The following is a 20,390-nucleotide window of genomic DNA, read 5'->3' on the forward strand; positions in this document are numbered from 1 at the left end:
ACAAGAAAGTGCTTTCTCTACAAACTCATCAGTCAATCATTGTTTTGAGGAATGAAGGCTATACAATGCTTGAAATTGCCAAATAACTGAAGATTTCCTACAAAGGTGTACACTACAGTCCTCAAAGACAAAGTACAACTGGCTCTAACAAGGACAGAAAGAGATGAGGAAGGACATATGTACAACTACACAAGAAGATAAGTACATCAGTCTCTAGTTTGAGAAATAAGACACCTCACATGTCCTCAGCTGACAGCTTCATTGAATTCTACCTGCTCAACACCAGTTTCATGTACAACAGTAAAGACAAAACTCAGGGGTGCAGGCCTTATGGGAAGAATTGTAAAGAAAAAGCCACATTCTGAAACAGAAAAACAAAAGAAAAGGTAACAGTAGTAAAGAAACAGACATTGAACAACAGATAATTGGAAAAGAGTGTTATGGATCTTAACTCCATTGAGCTTTTGTGGGATCAGCTAGAATATAAGATGCGTGCGTGAGTAGTGCCCGACAAACAGCCACATCTATGGCAAGTGCTACAGGAAGCGTGGGGTGAAATGTCACCTGAGTATCTGGACAAACTTACAGCTAGAATGCCAAGGATCAGCAAAGCTGTCATTGCTGCACGTGGAGGATTTTTTTTATGAGAACTCTTTGAAGTAGTTTAAGAAGTTAAATTTTTACAAATTGTAATAGTAATTTTTCACATTATTGTCCTGACTATACATTGTAATCAGTTTAATGCCACTTTGGTGAATAAAACTACCAATTCCTTTCCATAAGATATAAAACTGTACATTATTCCAAACCCTCTTTTATAGTGTACATAAACAAAGATATACAAATATTTAAAGCTAATGGGTAAACAATAATCATTGCAGTGCATAAAATGACATTTGCTTTTTCTTTTTTGCTGTCATTTTTTAGTCTCCAACTAATTTTGGATCACACACACACACACACACACACACACACACACACACACACACACACACACACACACACACACACACACACACACACACACACACCTGTACATTTATAAATGGGGTAACTGAGGGTAGGGTGTTTGAAAATTTATTTTGCACAAGATTTGTCAAACAAAAGATTTTTCACACAATATGGTCTGCAATTTCCACAGAACATACTATGCTAAACACGAAGACACACTTTTGCAAAGTATAAGTACAAGGATTAACTAATGGATTATTTTTATTAGCAAGCATATGACAGCATCTGTTGGAATGGGAATGGTGTGTCATGATGAACATACACTCATTACATTTTTAACTAATTTGAGTTAAGTTTGAATTTATAATTCCATATTTGAGAAGTAATAAAACTGTAAAGTAACATAATAGAAACTCTGCATGTTAGAAAACACGTTCAAAAGGATCAAGCTCCATATCTCAGACAATAGTATGCAGTCAGCATCTGATCTGATTGATCAGAACAGTCATTCCTGCAACTACCCCTTTAAAGGGATAGTTCACCAAAAAGATTCTGATTATTCACTCACTCTCATAATATCCCAGTTGTGAATGACTTTCTTTCTTCACCAGAACACATTTGAAGAAAAACAGAAAAATATCTTGGCTCAGTAGGTCCTTAAAATGAGTGAATATTTGACACCGGTTGTTAATGTCTTCTAAATTTTGATTCTTTTTTTTTACTCTAAATCATGCTTCCAGTCGGCAGTGGTACGCGTGTGTGATGAATAAAATTTGAAACACGCGAGAACTGACTCACATGCGTCACAGCTGGAAGAGCAGCACTGCTTACAAGTGAGAAGGAGAAACACTGTAAATTAGCTTTGTTGATTTTGGTTTAAAGTTGTAATTATCTGTTTCTTTACTCACGTTTGTGTGCCGAGATGTCTCAACCGAGTGGAGAACGTGAGTGTAGAAGTTTTGTGTTCACAGGCAATGGAGGAGTCAGGAGACAGCGAACAGTCAAGGTCAGAATTTATTTTCTCTGAACAGTTACGGCTTATAGCCAACTCAAAATCAGGGCTCTTTGTGTTGCCGGTCTTTCTCTCGGCTCATCCCTTGTGCTCTCTCCCTGCTCTGATGCTCTGTTGTGCCTTTCAGGTCTCCCTCTGCCATCAATATAATTAGAGACAGGTGTTAGATTAATCATAACCCAGGTGACGATCCTTGCCACTCTCCCTCTCCTGCAGACTAACTCATGACATGCCCCCCATGCCACAGTGAGGTTACATCTGTCTCCATGGCAAAGCAAATACGTCACACGAGAGACCGCTTGGACTCCACCCTCTCAGGAAGTGTTAGATTACAGTTAAAAAGTACATAAATATTGATCTTTATTTCACACCAAAAGCGATCGTATCAATTTACAAGCCATTAATTTAACCGCTGGTGTCGTATGGATGAAGTTTATTCTGACTGTCTGTGATTTTTGGAGCATCAAAAGAGAAATCTCAAATTACTTGCATTTTAAGGGCCTACTGAGCTAAGATTTTTTCCTATTTTTCTTCAAATGTGTTCTAGTGAAGAAAGAAAATCATACACTCTGGGGAAACCATGAGGGTAAGTACATTTTTGGTTGGACTCTCCCTTTAAGCTCTACTCAGTGGATTCTCAGTGGATTCTTTTTGTGGGGCTCATAAATGTAGCGTTTGAAGTTCAGGTGATTGGTGATTGTCTGAGGGTCTGGTTTGGTTTCCTCTGCTTTGGAAGATTCATTTTTGGTTCCACCCTTCCCTTCTTCTTAGAGGAAGAGGTTAGAAGCTGTTTGGTTTCTTTCAGTCCCTCTAAAAGAAGAGAAAGACAGAGATAGTGAGTGTACGAGTGGGAATTCACGAACAAGGACATATAAAGCTACTAGACACAAAATGTCTCAAGTTTTGGTCTGAAACACTTATGCTTTAAGCAGGATTTAAATGTTTATAAATTAGTGTTCCACAACAGGCCTCCTGTTATTTTCGGATAGACAGTAAAAATGATTGCAATTAAGAACAGAGCTATAAAGAGTTATAGTTTATACAATTAAAGGTGCAGTATTCAGAAACCTGTCTGAAAATATTTATTATTTGGAATAACATTTTGAATTACCACAGAAACCTGTAACTAAATATAACCTTTCAAACAGCGTTTCAGAGTTTGTGCTAGATACTAATTCAGTAACAATACTGTACAAATATGGCAAGATGATTTCTTATTTTTATCCTGATAAAATAAGCTTTTATATTTTATATTTTATAAATATTTTATAAAAAAAAAGAAAAAAAAAGAGTGGTACTGTTCTAGACAAAAATTTAATTTGTAAAAATCTAAGTAATGATATTAGGAAAATATCTAGTATGGCTATGTCTTGTTTACCTGGTATTCTGATTTTGATCTTGCCACTCTGGACCGAAGCTCCCTTCAACGGATCCTGTCTCTCCAGTCGACAGTTTAACTTTTATGCCCACAAACAACTGAAGGTTGATCTCCTTCTTAAACAGGTTTCGACCAATCACAGTGTAGTCATCCATCAAGATAAGGAGAAATTGGCCAATCCTGATAGCTAAAACCAATAAAAATACATTTGAGTGTATTAACAACTTGAGGGAAAATATATGTGGTTACCCGCTCCACAGCTCCTTCTTTCTGCTTGTCTTTGCTGATTTTTAGCCGAGGCAGTGTGGCCTCAGTGTAGTTTTTGTCCTCAAACCCTTCCAATAGCATTCCTTGAAAGGCAAGCCTGCATGTATTACCGTGGATATCTTTGTCCAGCCTGAATCCAATCACTAAGCAAAGTGCTGGAAATGTGACAGGCCGTTCAAACTTAAGTAATGCCGATTGTAGTGGTTCCCTTCTCTCACCCTCAGTCAAATACTCATCCAAATGGTGAAACTCCCAATCGAATGAGAAAGAGTTTGAGCTTTGCTCCTGAGAGTTGAGGCTTCCTTCTCCACATGCATTGTTTGGAAGCACTCGAATGAGGAATGAGATACGCGCATAACGGCTTCATGTCCGATGGTAATGTGGAACTTTGCACGGCTGCTAAGTGCACCACGATAGTATTCAATCTTTTGGACAGATATAATAGCAGCGTAAAGAGTTTGCAATGAACTTGTTGTGCATACTACACCTCGTTCCAGCAGCTTTGGGTCAACCTGTGTCACACAAACACCAACCCGATCCCCTTGCATGGCACTAGGAAATGGCTTACGAAACATTTGCATGGATTTCAACTTGCGGGTTACCTGAGGAATCAAAAATGATCAGAATTAAGGAGCTGATCAAGTCAACAAACAATAGAGCTAAACACTTATGTTTGAGCTTTAAATGATAGTGGGTTATTAGTCTTATTCAAACCTCTGAAAAGATCTAATGTAGTGTTTAAAAGAAAACACTACAACCATTTAAACCTTTAGACAAGCATCAATTGACCCAAAGGCTCAGACAATCACTTAAAGTAATAGTTGACTCAAAAATGAAAATTCTCTCATCATTGACTCATCCTCACGCCATCTCAAATGTCTGTGACTACCACTCTTCAGCAGAACACAAACAGAGATGTTTAGAACAATATCTAAGTTCTGTAGGTCCATACAATGCAAGTGAAAAATTACCAAAACTCTGAAGCTCCAAAAAGCACAAAGGCGGCATAAAAGTAATCCATACGACACCAGTGGTTTCATCGGTGTCTTCTGAAGGGATCCAATAAGGTTTGGGTGAGAACAGACCAAAATACAACTCCTTTTAGTTATTGGGGTTATTAATACAATTATCATTTAATTATTTTTAAACACTATTAAAAATCATATTTTATCTAAATTACACAATGATGATTAATCGACTTTATAGACGTTACAGTTTTATCGTCTGTTACTGCTGATATTCTGTAAAGCTGCTATGAAACGATGTGTGTTGTGAAAGGCGCTATACAAATAAAATTGACTTGACTTGACTTATAAATCTTGGCGATCATGATTTCAAGCTTGATTACACTTCCTATAGCCATCTAGCATTCTGCACACATGTCAAGCATTAGGAAGTGTAATTGAGGTTGAATTCATGATCATGCCTAGAGACTGCAATAGCATGTACAATGACAATTTATATTTGGTCTGTTTCTCATCCAAAACTGATTAGATAGCTTCAGAAAGACATGGATTAAACCACTTGGGTTATATAGATTACTTTTATGCTGCCTTTTTGTGCTTTTTGGAGCATTAACATTTTGGTCACCTGAGTATCTGGACAAACTGACTGCTAGAATGTCAAGGATCTGCAAAGCTGTCATTGCGGCACGTGGAGGATTTTTTATAAAAAATATTTGAAGTAGTTTAAGAAGTTCTGAACTTTTGTTTTTTTTTTTTCAAATTGTAATAGTTATAATTACGTTATTAATGTCCTGACTATACATTGTGATCAGTTGAATGCCACTTTGGTGAATAAAAGTACCAAATTCTTTCCAAAACAGCAAAATTAACACACATGCCACAAACAGTAATTTTAAAGAAGTAATCTTTCAGTGGTGAATACAATTCTGAACCTCTGCTTTTAAGAATACTACACCCAATAACACACTTCTATGAGTTCAGTGCCTCCTGTGTATCCGGGGCCTCAATGACCAATAAACATATAGAGACTGTGCTCAGTGTCACTCACACAAACACTAAACAACAGGGTGACACATATGATATTTAAATAATGCAGTAAACATTAACTAAATTTCATCGAATATAACACAGAACACCCCAGTGTACGTAACTGATATTAAAAATATGATGAAAAATAACTATTCCCATAAAATATAATGAAATGTAATGGGTCACACAGGGAATTGTGGGAACACCCGATTACTGTTTTTTGCTGTAATTTTAACAATAATTTACTGTAAAAAAAGTACATGCTACATGCTATTCCCCTGAATGGGATGCTGGTGTCCTCACCAGGCTGCTTAACTAACTTAACCTGGTGAATGTTGTGACTTTTTTGTTCTAGGAGTTAAATCAACACCAGATCAGCACTTAGACCTGTATGGAAATTAATGGTCTTTTCAGGAGGGTGAGCAAGCAAAGTCAATAAAAACAAACTTGACATAAATGAAGAATGTGTCTTGAAATGTATGCTTGAAAGTACCTTGTGTTCTCAAGAGTTTTGTGCATCCTCTTGGTCATCTTGTAAATGGCCGCCTGTCTCTTGTCACTAGGCAACAGGTCTGTTTTGTTGAGGATAGCAACCATGCGGGAACAGGTAAGCTGACCAATCAAAAGGCACTCTGCTGTTTGTGTTTGCATACCTTTCACAACGTCAACCACCAACATCATCAGGTCAATTATCTGAGCACCTGAATCGAAGCACGCGCGCGCACGCACGCACGCTACCGCCCGCGCACGAACGAAAAAATATTAAGGAAAAATACATAAAAAAAATAAGAAAACTTGTGAATTGAGAAGAGAAAACAAGAAGTGTAATAGCTACAAATGGTTAAGACAGTGCTGGAGTAAACTGACCAAAAAATAAAAAGTAGGAGACTGGGCTATTGCCTTTCCTTTCCATCTTTTTTCCCCACTCTCTGGCACTCTTCATTTCCCCACTCTCTGGCACTCATTCTTTCCTGAGAAATCCCCTCTAGGGGGGAGAAAGGAAGTCAAGCTGGAACCCTGAACAGCCCCCTTCCGCCTTAATCAACCACATGTGCCATAAATGCATACACAAATGCCATCGATGCAATTACATTAGATTGTCCCATCTCTTGTTCCCCCTCCTTCACTCCCACTGCTCAGGTTCTCTGAGTTTGTTCAGTGCTGTAGGTTAACAAAATCCCTTGAGACAATGTTTCTCCACCTTCCCTGATTACAATACATTTGAGATTGTATATGAAAGAAAAATTAAGTTTGGCTAAAACTTTCCCTTTCAGTACTAATTACATATTTTGACAATCATTTTGAGTATACAAATTTCTGTGATTGTGTGTGGCACAGTCCATGTTTTATACATTATAATGACTTTAAATGACAGTATATGATTATATGTTTATATGATTATATGTTGACAAAATTATGTTATTCTTTGTACTAAAAGTAAAAAGTGTTCTATATAAAATAAACATTAAAAAAAAAACTTTTTTAATGTATATTTTGTTTGGGGATGAATTTTGAGTGAGTTTAGAAAGCTGTGACATTCAATATAGATTTTTTTTTATACTGGTGGCCAACGTTTGTACAGATGTTGCTGTTTCGGAAGGAAATTTGTATTTTAATTCACCAAAGTGGCATTCAACTGATCATAAAGTATAGTCAGGACATTACTGATGTAAAAAAAAAACAGCACCATCACTATTTGAAAAAAGTCATTTTTGATCAAATCTAAACACTGTAGACAGGCCCCATTTCCAGCAGCCATCACTCCAACACCTTATCCTTGAATAATCATGCTAAATTGCTAATTTGGTACTAGAAAATCACTTGCACACATCAAACACACCTGAAATATAGTACCAATTTCCTTCAGAAACAGCAGAATCTGAACACTATTCCAAACTTTTGGCCGCCAGTGTGTGTGTGTGTGTGTGTGATATGTAGTGATTATGTATATATATATATATATATATATATATATATATATATATATATATATATATATTATAACACATATTAAATTGTTTTAAACAAATGTTGCAATCCAGCTACTGTGGATCTTTGAGGGATATGAACCCTTCAAATACTGTGCAATTGCGGGGTAAACACATACACCGCCTTCTGATCATAAGAGGTAGTGCAGGACAGTGTCTAAACGTCCCTAACAGGCAAGCTATCTCGCTAGCTAGTACTTTTTATTAAAATCTGTCGGTAATACGAGGGGCTTTACTTATGAAAAAAATAACTATAATATATAAATAAAATAATATAAGGCAAAATAAATGTTTTTTGCCCCATATGCCATTCAATATGTGCCAATCAACTGACTGGTTAGATTGATATGCATAATTGCCCAGATATCCTTATTTTCGAACAGCCCATTCTGTTTAAACCCCGTCACGCGTTATGCTTGTAAACAACGCTCAAATTAGTCTGAAGATGTCTCAAAGCTATATTGTGGATTTAAGTCGTAGACATGCAACCTTCCCATTAAACCATGTTACCCGCTCACCCCCGATGATAGTGCGTATTAGGGAGGCATGACCCGGACAATCAACCAGCGTGAACTGCAGACTGTCGTATTCTCGGTCCCGGGCATCTCGGCAGGCCTTTTTCATGTGCTCCGGTAAAGGCACGGTAAAAGCACTAAACCCGAGATCCAGCGTGATGCCTCGCTTTTGGACTGAGGGATCTTGTCGAAAGTAGCAGTGGATGCGGTGCTACTCAGCACCCGAGCAAACGACGTTTTGCCGCTGTCCACATGGCCGAGGACACCGACGTTAAAGTTGAGAGTTTTCGGGAGAATGGAGCTGTCACCGGTGTCTGCCATCACTGGTACAGCACGCCTGCTCTGTTACATAGAATTAGTGCGCAGACTTAGGGACTGTTGACCGAAAGCAACGCTGTTGTTTTCAATCCCACCATCTTAATATTAAACCGTCAATCAAGCAAATTAAGTTAATTGGTTGGAATGTAGTTACAGTCTTTGTGATGTGACAAATAGTTAAAAGTATTCTTTCAGAATTCAGCAAACTTTGCTGCAATTTGACAATTGTTTTCCTGCGCTGTCAAAAATTCAATCCGGACATACAAACAACTCGGTCATAGGTTCCACTTCATCGCAGACTTTTTATCAAACAAATATGGCTAATGATTCCAAGGGTTTATAAACTGTTAGTAAAATGTGTAATTCTGTTATAAACTTTAAAAATAACCTTTATGTTAATTTTACCTATTTATTTATGCAAAATATAATTTTGTGGATCCGACGACGGCTACCATTTGTTTCAGTACAGCATTTCACATAGTTACACAAAAACAAAAGAAAGGCGTGACAGACAACAGTGATATCCAACGATGCAACAAAGTATTTCCAAGTTGACCAATAGGTACAAAGAACAACTAAAAACCATCTTGAAGGCGGGACTTCCTTAAATCGCCTTGATAACCCACATGGAAACGCGGGTCACTTGTGTTTGATTTCAACGGCCTTTCGTGAGATCGGCTTGAAGCTATTTTAATCAAAGTTTAGAGCGGTTGATAACGACAAAGAAACATGAAGATTGAAGAGGTGAAAAGCACAACGAAGACGCAGCGCATCGCTTCTCACAGCCATGTGAAGGGTATGGGGCTTGATGAGGCCGGTAATGCTAAACAGTCCGCGTCCGGGCTGGTGGGACAGGAGAGCGCTAGAGAGGTAGATATCACTATAGCATAATGAATTAACAGTGATATTGTTAGTCTTGCAGCCACTTAGACTAAATACGTAATGCACAACGCAACTGAGTGAAACATTAGATGTGAAAGCACACAAAAGCTAGCGAAACAACATCTATAAATTGCGATATTGTTCCAAATTCACCGATCAGTACACAACTTTAAAACCACCTGCCTAATATTGTGTAGGTCCCCCTCGTGCCGCCAAATCTCAGAATAGCATTCTGATGATGTAATCAGCGAATCGCGTGGCAGCAGTGCATAACATCATGCAGATGCGGGTCAGCAGCTTCAGTTAATGTTAACATCAACAATTAGAACGAGGAAAATTGTGATTTCAGTGATTTGGAGTGTGGCATGATTGTTGGCTGGTTAGAGTATTTCTGTAACTGTTGATCACCTGGGATTTTCACACACACTCTAGTCTCTACAATTTACTCCGAATGGTGACAGTCTATGTTAACTCGGAGAACCACTCTGTACAATTTCGGTGAGAAAAATAACATCTCAGAATGTTTTTCTGAGATCGGTAGAGGGGGACCTACACAATATTAGGCAGGTGGTTTTAATGTTGTGATTGATCCAAATAAAAAATTTAATCATCTTATCATAGGTGATGCATGGAGAATCAGGAGACAGTAAACCTTTTGATAATTAATTTAATTAATTATTGTAATGAAACATCAGCATTTCTTGCATTCCTGCTGTTTAGGCTTGTGGCATCATCGTAGAGCTGATTCGTTCCAAAAAGATGGCTGGAAGAGCTGTTCTACTTGCAGGGCCACCTGGTACAGGAAAGGTAAAGGCTGACAGTTTTGATCAGTTATTGTAAATAATGGTGAATGCTTATGGCTTATTAATCCTATTTCTGTACTCTGCAGACTGCTTTAGCATTGGCCATGGCACAGGAATTGGGTAATAAAGTACCGTTCTGTCCTATGGTTGGCAGTGAAGTGTATTCTTCAGAAATCAAGAAGACTGAAGTGCTGATGGAGAACTTCAGAAGAGCCATAGGTGAGCTTTTACTTCAAGACAGAGCCCATATCAATAGACATCACACCTGTACATCATAACCTGTAAAATAACTTGGTCATAACAAATTATGTTGCTAAACAACTCTCAATATAGTAAAAGTCATCATAAAAACTTCAATATAACAAAAGGTAAAAAGAATGTGAGTAATGTAGTGACCAAAGTGTTACACAAATCAAAACTAAATATTGCAATGTCAGATTATTGCCGAGGGATCAGAGATTATTTTAACTTTTAGTTTGCTTAATTTTTTTTATCATAACCAAAAAAAACTTGAACCAAAGATATTTCTAAATTCAAATTGTATTTTAAACAAAGCTAAAAAGCTATTCAAATAATTAAGTGGAAAAAAAAAAATCTTCTATAACCACCTCCCTAAATCTAAATATTTACTTGTGTCTCCAGTGTGCTGTCATGCAAGTATATGTATACGACAACAGGTTGAAAATTACAAATACAAATTAAGGAGGGGGCCTGTGTAGCTCACCAAGTATTGACACTGACTACCCCCCCCTGGAGTCACGAGTTCGAATCCAGGGCATGCAAAATTCTTAATGAAGTGGATGATGAATACAAGTTGAGTTCACAAAGCAATGTGTTTGAAATCACTTCTGAATAAAAGTTTTCATAATGGCAGATGTTTCGTCACACTTATAACATATTTGCTGTTTTTATCTAATTTTCACAAGTCATGTCTAAGTTTAGAGAGTTGGTTATAACTGGAAAATGTAATGCTTCAATTCATAATGCTTTTAATATTTTGATTTAGTATCTAAAATCGTAAATGTATGATAAATATTGGGCTACTATTCGATATATTTGCTGACTTCCCAGCTCCGTGGTTTTGTCTTTTCCCGATATTGTCGATCATCGTCTGTCAATGACTGTCGCAATCAGGATATTTGTCAGATATCGTCGATATCCGATTGGATCATCCTCTCACCCAGCCCCAGAATGAACTGATCTCTGTGGCATTCCCTCAGCTATTTGTCCTTTTCTTCAAGCACATAACCCTCCTCTCTCTCTCACACATGCGCACGCGCGCGCAAACACACACACACTGTAGCCTGATATAAACTGCCAGAATACATCTTAAACCAGGGAACTCAATTAAAGTTCCAAGAGGTGCAGTCTCTACTTTGCCTTCCCAGCAAAGGTCCAGATAATATGTAGCTTATTTATATATATATATTACACACCATGGTGGTGTAGTGGTCTAGGCACATAACTGGTAATCTGGTAATCAGAAGGACACTGGTACGAGCCCCACAGCCACCACCATTGTGTCCTTGTGCAAGGCACTTAACTCCAGGTTGCTCCAGGGGGATTGTCCCTGTAGTAAGTGCACTGTAATAAGGGCTCTGTAAGTCGCTTTGGATAAAAGCGTCTGCCAAATGCATAAAAAAAAAAAATATATATATATACACACACATACCTATACACAGATGAAGATGGTTTCACTTTACTTAATTTTTGTTTTCTGCTGTGTGTTTAAGCGAAAGATGCCAGTATCTGTAGTGGTGTCTCTGCTACTGTTGTTAAAATAACCGCACCTGCAACACATACATACGGTAAATTAGGCGCTGAACACTATTTAGTCCTGCTCCACGTGCGAATACACATATGCTTACATAATCACTTAGCCAGGTGTCAGATTACTAGCACAAAGCTTCAGAGCTCGGTCCGGATTTAATTGTCCTTCGGTCCGGATCCAATTGAGTACCCCTGTCTTGAATGATGTGGACTCTGTGATCAAGTCACATATGCATGCATGCACGCACGACGCACGCACTCACTATTACAGTGCTGACAGAGTAATATACAGGCATTTGCAAGTGAATAGGTGAAAAGTTAGGTTTACTTCAGTAAGCACTTTTTTTTTTTGTCTGAAAGAAGTGTTAATTTTTATTGTGTGTGCAGGTCTGCGTATCAAGGAGACGAAAGAGGTGTACGAAGGAGAGGTCACTGAATTGACCCCATGTGAGACGGAGAACCCAATGGGGGGCTACGGCAAAACTGTCAGTCATGTCATTATCGCTTTGAAGACGGCAAAGGGCACAAAACAGTTAAAGGTAAGAAAGTCATCACGTTCTGCTTTTTTTTTTGGATGCTTGTATTTTAAATACAAGGAGCTGGATGGAAGTGCATTTTGTGTTTAAAGTTTGTCATATTTCATTGTGCCTGTTTGTTTGATACACTCATGCAGTTGGATCCCAGTATCTATGAAAGTCTGCAGAAGGAGAGGGTGGAGGTTGGTGATGTTATCTACATCGAAGCTAACAGTGGGTCCGTCAAGGTACGGATGTAGTTGCTCAACTATTTTCTCTCTCCTTTATATATCTGAGGCTGACATTTTGACAAACTTTTGTCAGTGCAGTTGGGCAGTGAGTCTGGCAGCAGTATAAAGGAAGAGATTGTCTTTCATGTTGTTGGCAGATGTCTTATTTCACCCTTGTGCACTACCTACACAAATAAATGGTTGCACAACTTTTATTTTTCACTTCTAGTTTGTGAACCGTTTGAAGAAGGGCAAACTGTTTGGGGATATTTTGAAAATAGTGCAATGTCAGCCCATCCACAGATTAACTAAATAGACTCATTTTAATGCTTCTAACCCTCATGGCTATTATTGCTCTCATTGATAATCAGTCTTTTGTTCTTGGTCAAAAGAGGCAGGGACGATGTGACACATTTGCAACAGAGTTTGATTTGGAGGCAGAGGAATATGTACCTCTACCAAAAGGTGACGTGCACAAGAAGAAAGAGATTATTCAGGATGTTACACTTCATGATCTGGACATAGCCAATGCAAGACCTCAGGTATATACAAACGCATGACATGACCTAGATTTAAAGGGATAGTTCACCCAAAAATGATAATCATAATTATGCTATCCCAGATGTGACTTTCTTTCATCTGCTGAACTCAAATTATGATTTTTAGAAGAATTTCTCAGCTCTTTTGGTCCACACAATACAAGTGAATGGGTGCCAAAATTTGGAAGTTCCAAAAAGTCTGCATAAAAGTAGTCCATAGGACTCTAGTGGTTAAATCAATGTCTTCAGAAGCAATAGGATGGGTATTGGTTTGAAACGGATCAATATTTGTCATCCATTCACTTGCATTGTATGGACCTACAGAGCTGAAATATTCTTCTAAAAATCCTAATTTGTGTTTGCAGAAAAAAAGAAAGTCATACACCTATGGAATGGCATGAGGGTGAGTAAATGGTAAGAATTAACATTTTTGGGTGAACTATCCCTTTAACATTTTTAATGGATTCCCATAATGCTGACCAAATGGGTGTACTGTGTTTTACAGGGTGGTCAGGACATACTTTCAATGATGGGTCAGCTAATGAAGCCTAAAAAGACAGAAATCACAGGTAATACATGTGTATATACTGGAGATATTTCTTATGCCATTTCATATAATATAATCCAAACACACAAAGTTTAACTCAATTAAAAATCTGTTAGGTCCTTAATGGAGTTATGGGAGGCCATGTTTAACTCTTTTCTGTATGTTTGTGTATATCATGTATGTAGATAAACTGCGAGGTGAGATCAATAAGGTGGTGAACAAGTACATTGATCAGGGTGTGGCAGAGCTGGTTCCTGGCGTTCTGTTTGTTGATGAAGTTCACATGCTGGACATCGAGTGTTTCACCTACCTGCACCGAGCTCTGGAAAGCTCCATCGCTCCCATTGTAGTGTTTGCATCCAACCGAGGAAACTGCCTTGTCAGGTGTGTGTTTATTACGGGGGGAAATTATATATATTTTTTAAACATTTTCATATTTTGAAAATAAATTAGCTTTGCGGGATATTGGAATTAATTTAATTTGCAGTGTTATAACTGGCTGTCAGATTGATTGGTTGTGAAGATGATTTACAAGTTTCATTATGCTTTTAGGGGGACAGAGGATATCAGCTCTCCTCATGGAATTCCGCTGGATCTTCTGGATCGAGTCATGATTATCAGAACCATGCTGTACACCCCACAAGAAATGAAACAGGTGTGCATCACTGTAATCAAATCATGTGCATAACAAAGTTTTTTTTTTTTTGTTTTGTTAATTCGGTGACAAATGAAGCAGACATCTTTGCCATTACATGCGTTTGTTTTATTTGCATGCTGTGTTCAGATCATAAAGATCCGAGCTCACACAGAGGGCATCAACATTAGTGAGGAGGCTTTATCTCACCTTGGAGAGATTGGCACCAAAACTACACTCAGGTAACCCTCATAGCTACATAAACATACACACCCCACTTCTAACTTCCAACAGAAATATCTTAACTTTCTGATTTAGATACACCAAGTGGTCATATTTTTATTTGTCACAGGACTTGTACTTGATGAATCACTGTGATTTGTGCTAATAATAGTTATGCAATTTTGGCTTTGTGTAAATAGATATGCAGTGCAGCTGCTGACACCTGCCAGTCTGCTGGCGCGGGTTCAGGGGAAGGAAGTAGTCGAAAAAGAACAGATCGAAGAAATTAACGAACTCTTCTATGATGCTAAGTCTTCAGCAAAGATCCTTCAAGACCAGCACACAAAGTTTATGAAATAACTTCAGCACTGTAACTCTCTCTGGCTTTCTCTGTATGCCCTGCTTTTTTTTTTGGCTTTACTGGCAGTTTAGTTCACATTTGTCATAAAAGTTCTAAAAGTATGACGGCTATACCAAGCTAATCAAAAAGAGCAAATTGCAGATACTGCATTGTTCTACCTACTTGTGTTTGAAGCTTTTAAGCTAGTAGAAAAAGAAACTGGGAAGAAAAGTCCTTCCTCTAATAACTTTAAGACACCAATCTGATGTCTTCATGTGGTTTTCACCCCCACTTTTGTCATTCTCATGTAGATACTGCATTCTCCATTGTCCTCTCGGCCGTCCTTTGACATCATACTGAGCATTTTTTTGTCTGTTTCGCAAATGATTAATTTGATAGTAATGTGAAATACAAATGGTATTGAATTAAACATGACTGTTGTTTATTAAAATGACATTTTTATTTCTGCTGCACAAATCAACTGTTTTACTTTCTGCTTTAAAGCAGAACAATTTGTTTTTATTTAATATTATAAAAAAAAAAAATCAGTTATGTAGTTGTGCTATTGCGTAGCAATCAAACTAATGAACTGGTGTTTTATAGTATAAATGCTTTGGAATAGTTATTATTGCTTGTTTTCAGGTGTTCAATTCGGTGAAGTTGCATTTGTGTGGTCCCACTTTGCTACTTTCTCTTGCTGGGTTGGTTGAAGGCAGTCTCAGATCCTGAGCGAACATTACTGAATACGGATGGAGCGACCTTCCCAGCTCGTTCTGCAAAGAAGAGACAAAAAGAACACTAATGCAAACTCCATCAGAAACTACAATTACAGGAAGCATTTCCGAAATTTGAATTTCTATTCTTTAATTCTACAAAGTGCCTCTATAAATTAGAAATGCTCGCATTAGTTTAACCAGAAATTGCAAACCAACGAAATACACATTTCACATGAAAAAATCATATGCATATTCTTTTTGGTGGTCTTTTATTAAAGGGACAGTTCACCCAAAAAAGAAAATCATAATTTACTCACCCTGATGCCTTCCCATATGTCTGTGACTGACTTTCTTCTGAACACACAGATTTGTTTTTTTTTTATAGAATATATTTAAGTCCTTTTAAACTATAAATTCTCCCTTCCCAGATGGTGGAAATATGCATGAACATCTAAATCACCAAAAAGAATGTGAAGGTGGAGATTGAGAGTACAAAAGGACTTTAAATATTGATCTCACCCACACCTATCATATCACTTCTGAAGACATGGATTTAACCACTGGAGTGGTATGTATTACTTTTATTCTGCCCTTGTGTAAAATTTCGGTCACCATTCACTTGCATTGTGAGGACCTTCAAAAATCATTGTTTATTTTCAGCAGAAGAAAGAAAGTCAAACACATCTGGGATGGCATGAAGGTGAGTAAATGATGAGAATTTAAATTTTAGGGTGAACAGTCCCTTTAACCGCATTGCTTTTTGGTCTCATTTTCAAGTGATATATGATAGTCAATTTATTCAATGGAGCTATTGGTTTGTCAAAATATTTAAAATGGTATACAACTGAATTATCAGGGAGCTTAAAGAGGAGATATTATGATGTAAATTTAATAAATGTCTGAGAATAGCAGTAACTGAATAATAAATCAAATTAGTCTATGCTTATAAATGTATATAAGCATAGACAGTTCAGACTTTAAGGGAACAAACTGAAGGGAGTGCTACGCAAATATTTCTCTCTTCACCAACTGTGTGTCTGTATGCCTTGACTTCCTACTACTTTATATGGAGTGGAAATGCTATAAATTCAGACACACAAGGTACTTCTCATTCCTATTGGTGCAAAGAGAAAAACAAACCAGGGCCACTGACATTCTTATTTTCACAACTGTTTATTGGAGTTTCTGCTTGACTCACCACATTCCTGCATCACCTCAAAGGTCTTGCTCTTCACCTCTGTTCCAGATGCCAGATTATCTCTTGCTCCAATTAATTCCTCCGCTTGCACTTCAGGCCTTTTCACTGTCTCATCCCCCTGCTGAAAGAGAGAGACAGAAAGATTAAAAACGAGAGCAATAAAATAAATGATTTTCTCTGCCCCTTCTCTTTTACCTGAGACATGGTTAGTCTTCCCAAGTTCTCTTGCTTAAGCTGAAATTTCTCCCTCTGTGTCAACTTGTATATGCATACAAATACACCCTTCCCTTGCAGAGTCCAGTCTCAAGTGGACCGTAATTCTTTTGGCCAAGAAATGAGTCAGACTGTTACTCCTCCCATTTTTTCTGTCCCTGTTCTCGCAGGGACCCACAGCAATAATTATTCAAGTATGACATCTTCCATACAAATTGGTTCAAGCTGTTCAGCAGTGCTAACAACTGTGTATGTTTTGCATCTCTATGTCAGCTTAACAATGGCTGTGTGCATGCTTGTCTGTTGGAATGCTTTTAAATGAACGCAAGTGTGTATTTGTTAATATTTTCACTCAGTTTTGCCTTCTGAGTCTTGGTAAGGGCATGTTTATAAAAGTTTATTTGTCTCTCAATTGCATTGGAATGACATCAATACAGTAGTATCTCTCTTTGTCGGTCTTCATCCCTACATCTGCCATTTTCACTAGTTGGAAAACTCCATGAAAACCATTTTCACGATTCAGTTCCATGGGAAATATTTGTGTTTCTATACATTTATGTAAATTAAAGTTGTATAATGTATTACAATACCATCTTCAAATTGGCAAAGACAATAATAACCAGCACCGTTTAAATACCCTGTTTTGCCCTCACAAAGTTCACCATTGATTTAAACAGCTGAAGAGTATATATATATATATATATATATATATATATATATATAGTACTACTACATTACCAAAAATGTGGTAAATGTCTATCTTAAACAGAGGAACACAGAGGCACTCCTTCCTCTTTCAAACTTAAAGATGTCTCAAGAAAACCCACTTTGTTTGTTGAAATATTATATGCTGTTTTCAGATCTGCCTATGTTCAACAATGCAGTATTTGGTCCATGACAGTACATGGTCCATAATTGTGTTGTGATGAAGTGCACAAGTCTTGTTTCTGTTAGAAACACTGTGATTGACACACCCAGGAGACAAACTGCACACATGGAAACGTGAGTCAGCCTTAGCAACCAGCCACCATCACAGCAGAGTATGATCTGGAAGACAAAGGGGTTACAAATTAGATGTGTTGCTCACACAACATTACATACATTCAAACATCAGAAATGAGCCATTTCCTACAATACCTCTGAAAAAGTCGTGATGACTGACCTTATGCCAAGTGCGAGTATGACAGTAGAATGTGGGCGGAGCCCCCACAGTGGTGAATATTCACTTTGCAGGAAATACCGATGTATGTAAAAAAAACTGAGTGATTCGTAAAGCCACGTTACAGCAATTTGCCAAAATGCAGCCGACTCCCCCAAACATCCAGGTAAGCCAATAAGAAAGCAGCAGAAAGGAGGCAGACAGGCCCAGCATCTCTAGATTATATCTAAAGAGAGAAAAATAAATAAAAATTACAACAAAAGTGACAAGAAGTCCCCACTACGTATTTAGGGACTCGTCTCCACAATAAAATATTATTGTAATATACACTCAGTTTATTAGGTAAACCTGTAGACCTACTTATTCATGTGGCAGCAGTGCATAAAATCATGCAGATACAGGTCTGGACCTTCAGTTAATGTTAAATTTGATCTCATTGATTTCGACTGTAGCAAAGTCTCCTGGGATTTTCACACACACAACAGTCTATAGAGTATACTCAGAATGGAGCCAAAACCAAAAAACATCCAATGAGTGGCAGTTCATCAACGCCTTTTTGATGAGAGAGGTCAACGGAGAATGGCCAGACTGGTTCAAGCAGACAGAAAGGCTACAGTAACTCAAATAACCTTTCTGTAAAATTGTAGTGAACAGAATATCATCTCAAAATATGATTTTGAAATATGAAATACAACATGAATGCATTGTTTAAGAAAAAATTTAAAGAGTTTGCGTGTATGAATGCATGTCAATGCATAAAAAAAAAAAACACACACATCCCAGACGAAATCTGCGAAAATAACCAAGTTAAAAAGAGAGAGAAGTGAATAACATAATTATCATATTTCCAAAATATTTAAACCATCAGAACTTTTGGAAATTGTGGAAATTAAATATTGGTATAGTTCCTCTAAAAACAAAAATTAGGCCAGCTTTAAACTTCCTGTAATGCGGTCCAAATCTGTACAATCCAAACCCATCAGGTTTTATGTCAATGAAGTGAAAAATTATGGTCTTGTGCGCCTTGCGACCACAAATGAGATTTAAGAGCTAAGGCAGAGGGGAAGATTTTCAGTGGATAACAATTACAATTTCAGTCTTCTCCTACAAAACTTCTTTTTTTTTCTCTCTCCAATTTGGAATGCCCAATCCCAATTCGCTCTAAATCCTTGTGGTGGCGTAGTGACTCACAATCCAGGCCAATTGGACAACTGCAGTTTTATAGATACTGAATGTTCCTAGACAGATGTTTTATCAATGTTTTGTCTGCCAAACAATAAAAACACACTTTAAACTGCAGTACAGCCCATTGAAGAGACTGTAAGTCTATCCCTCACAGCCTCGTTGTCATTCCCATTAAAAATCAAAGATGGCGTTAGCGTAAATATGATTTTATGACTATAATATGGCTTAAGAAAACGAAAGAGGTAAATATTTAGTCATTTGTTTGTTTTTCCATCTGAATGAACATTTGTCTTTGTATCGATTCTTAGATGAAAGGTGCAAAATGTAACTATTTTAATGTAATATTCATCTTTTTTAATGCCAATGTGTGAACCGTGTGTAATGCAACTTAAAAAATTATAGCTTCCCGGACTTCCTAGGTTGCTTATTAAAGCCTGTAGACTGATTTTCATGTGAAGGGAGCGGGTCACTTTTACTGGGAAAATCCAAAGGGTGTGACATTTATGCTGCATTGCTTCTCTTCTGCTATTCAACAGAGTCAACAGACAGTCTGCAACACTAAGTAACGTTATCTTAGAGATGGAATCCTGCAAATGTCCAGATCCCAGCACAACACCGACTCCTACTCGGAGTAAGCAAAAAAAAAAAAAAAAAATAGCTACTGGATCCTGTCTGTCCAAGCGGGAATGTGATTGTGATCATTGGCAGGGCATTTGATTCCTGGACGAACATGTCTTCGTTCGGTTTTGGGGATCAAAACAGACACTGACATGTAAGTTTACATAACTGCAATGCATGTGAAATATAGTGCCATAAGGATTGATCTGTGTAATTTTAGCTAACTTGATCTTGCCTGCTAACGCTGACGAAATGCAAGCTACCTTGCTTCGTAACTTTTAAATAATTTAAACAATCTTCTCTTTATACTAAAAGTCAGGTATACAGGATAAATTTAAGCAAATATGCTGGTTTCTTGATCATAGTATACAACAAATGACATACAAAACATACAAT

The 20,390-nt window shown here is 37.5% G+C and overlaps 1 protein-coding gene and 1 pseudogene across 1 annotated transcript; one reads left to right on the forward strand and one right to left on the reverse strand.

Annotated features, from left to right (window-relative positions):
* Positions 1-2,504: 2,504 nt before the first annotated feature.
* Positions 2,505-8,651, reverse strand: LOC127653765 (selenocysteine-specific elongation factor-like; annotated as a pseudogene).
* Positions 8,652-9,032: 381 nt separating this feature from the next.
* LOC127653962 (ruvB-like 1) lies at positions 9,033-15,586 on the forward strand. Its single transcript, XM_052140846.1, has 11 exons — positions 9,033-9,293; positions 10,026-10,112; positions 10,195-10,327; positions 12,266-12,417; positions 12,552-12,641; positions 13,016-13,165; positions 13,668-13,731; positions 13,895-14,093; positions 14,262-14,364; positions 14,494-14,585; positions 14,766-15,586. Exons 1-11 carry the CDS (start codon positions 9,153-9,155, stop codon positions 14,923-14,925), a joined length of 1,371 nt encoding a protein of 456 aa, XP_051996806.1. The 5' UTR covers positions 9,033-9,152; the 3' UTR covers positions 14,926-15,586.
* Positions 15,587-20,390: the final 4,804 nt, after the last annotated feature.

This window comes from Xyrauchen texanus, chromosome 13 (genome assembly GCF_025860055.1).
Source record: "Xyrauchen texanus isolate HMW12.3.18 chromosome 13, RBS_HiC_50CHRs, whole genome shotgun sequence".
Classification (NCBI taxonomy): domain Eukaryota; kingdom Metazoa; phylum Chordata; class Actinopteri; order Cypriniformes; family Catostomidae; genus Xyrauchen; species Xyrauchen texanus.

Excerpts from the sequence above, each read along its gene's own strand:
- LOC127653962 (XM_052140846.1), top strand. The coding sequence starts at position 9,153 with ATGAAGATTGAAGAGGTGAAAAGCACAACGAAGACGCAGCGCATCGCT. Across the intron at positions 10,328-12,265 it reads GAACTTCAGAAGAGCCATAG|GTCTGCGTATCAAGGAGACG; the intron begins GTGAGCTTTTAC and ends TTGTGTGTGCAG. Across the intron at positions 14,094-14,261 it reads CGAGGAAACTGCCTTGTCAG|GGGGACAGAGGATATCAGCT; the intron begins GTGTGTGTTTAT and ends TTATGCTTTTAG.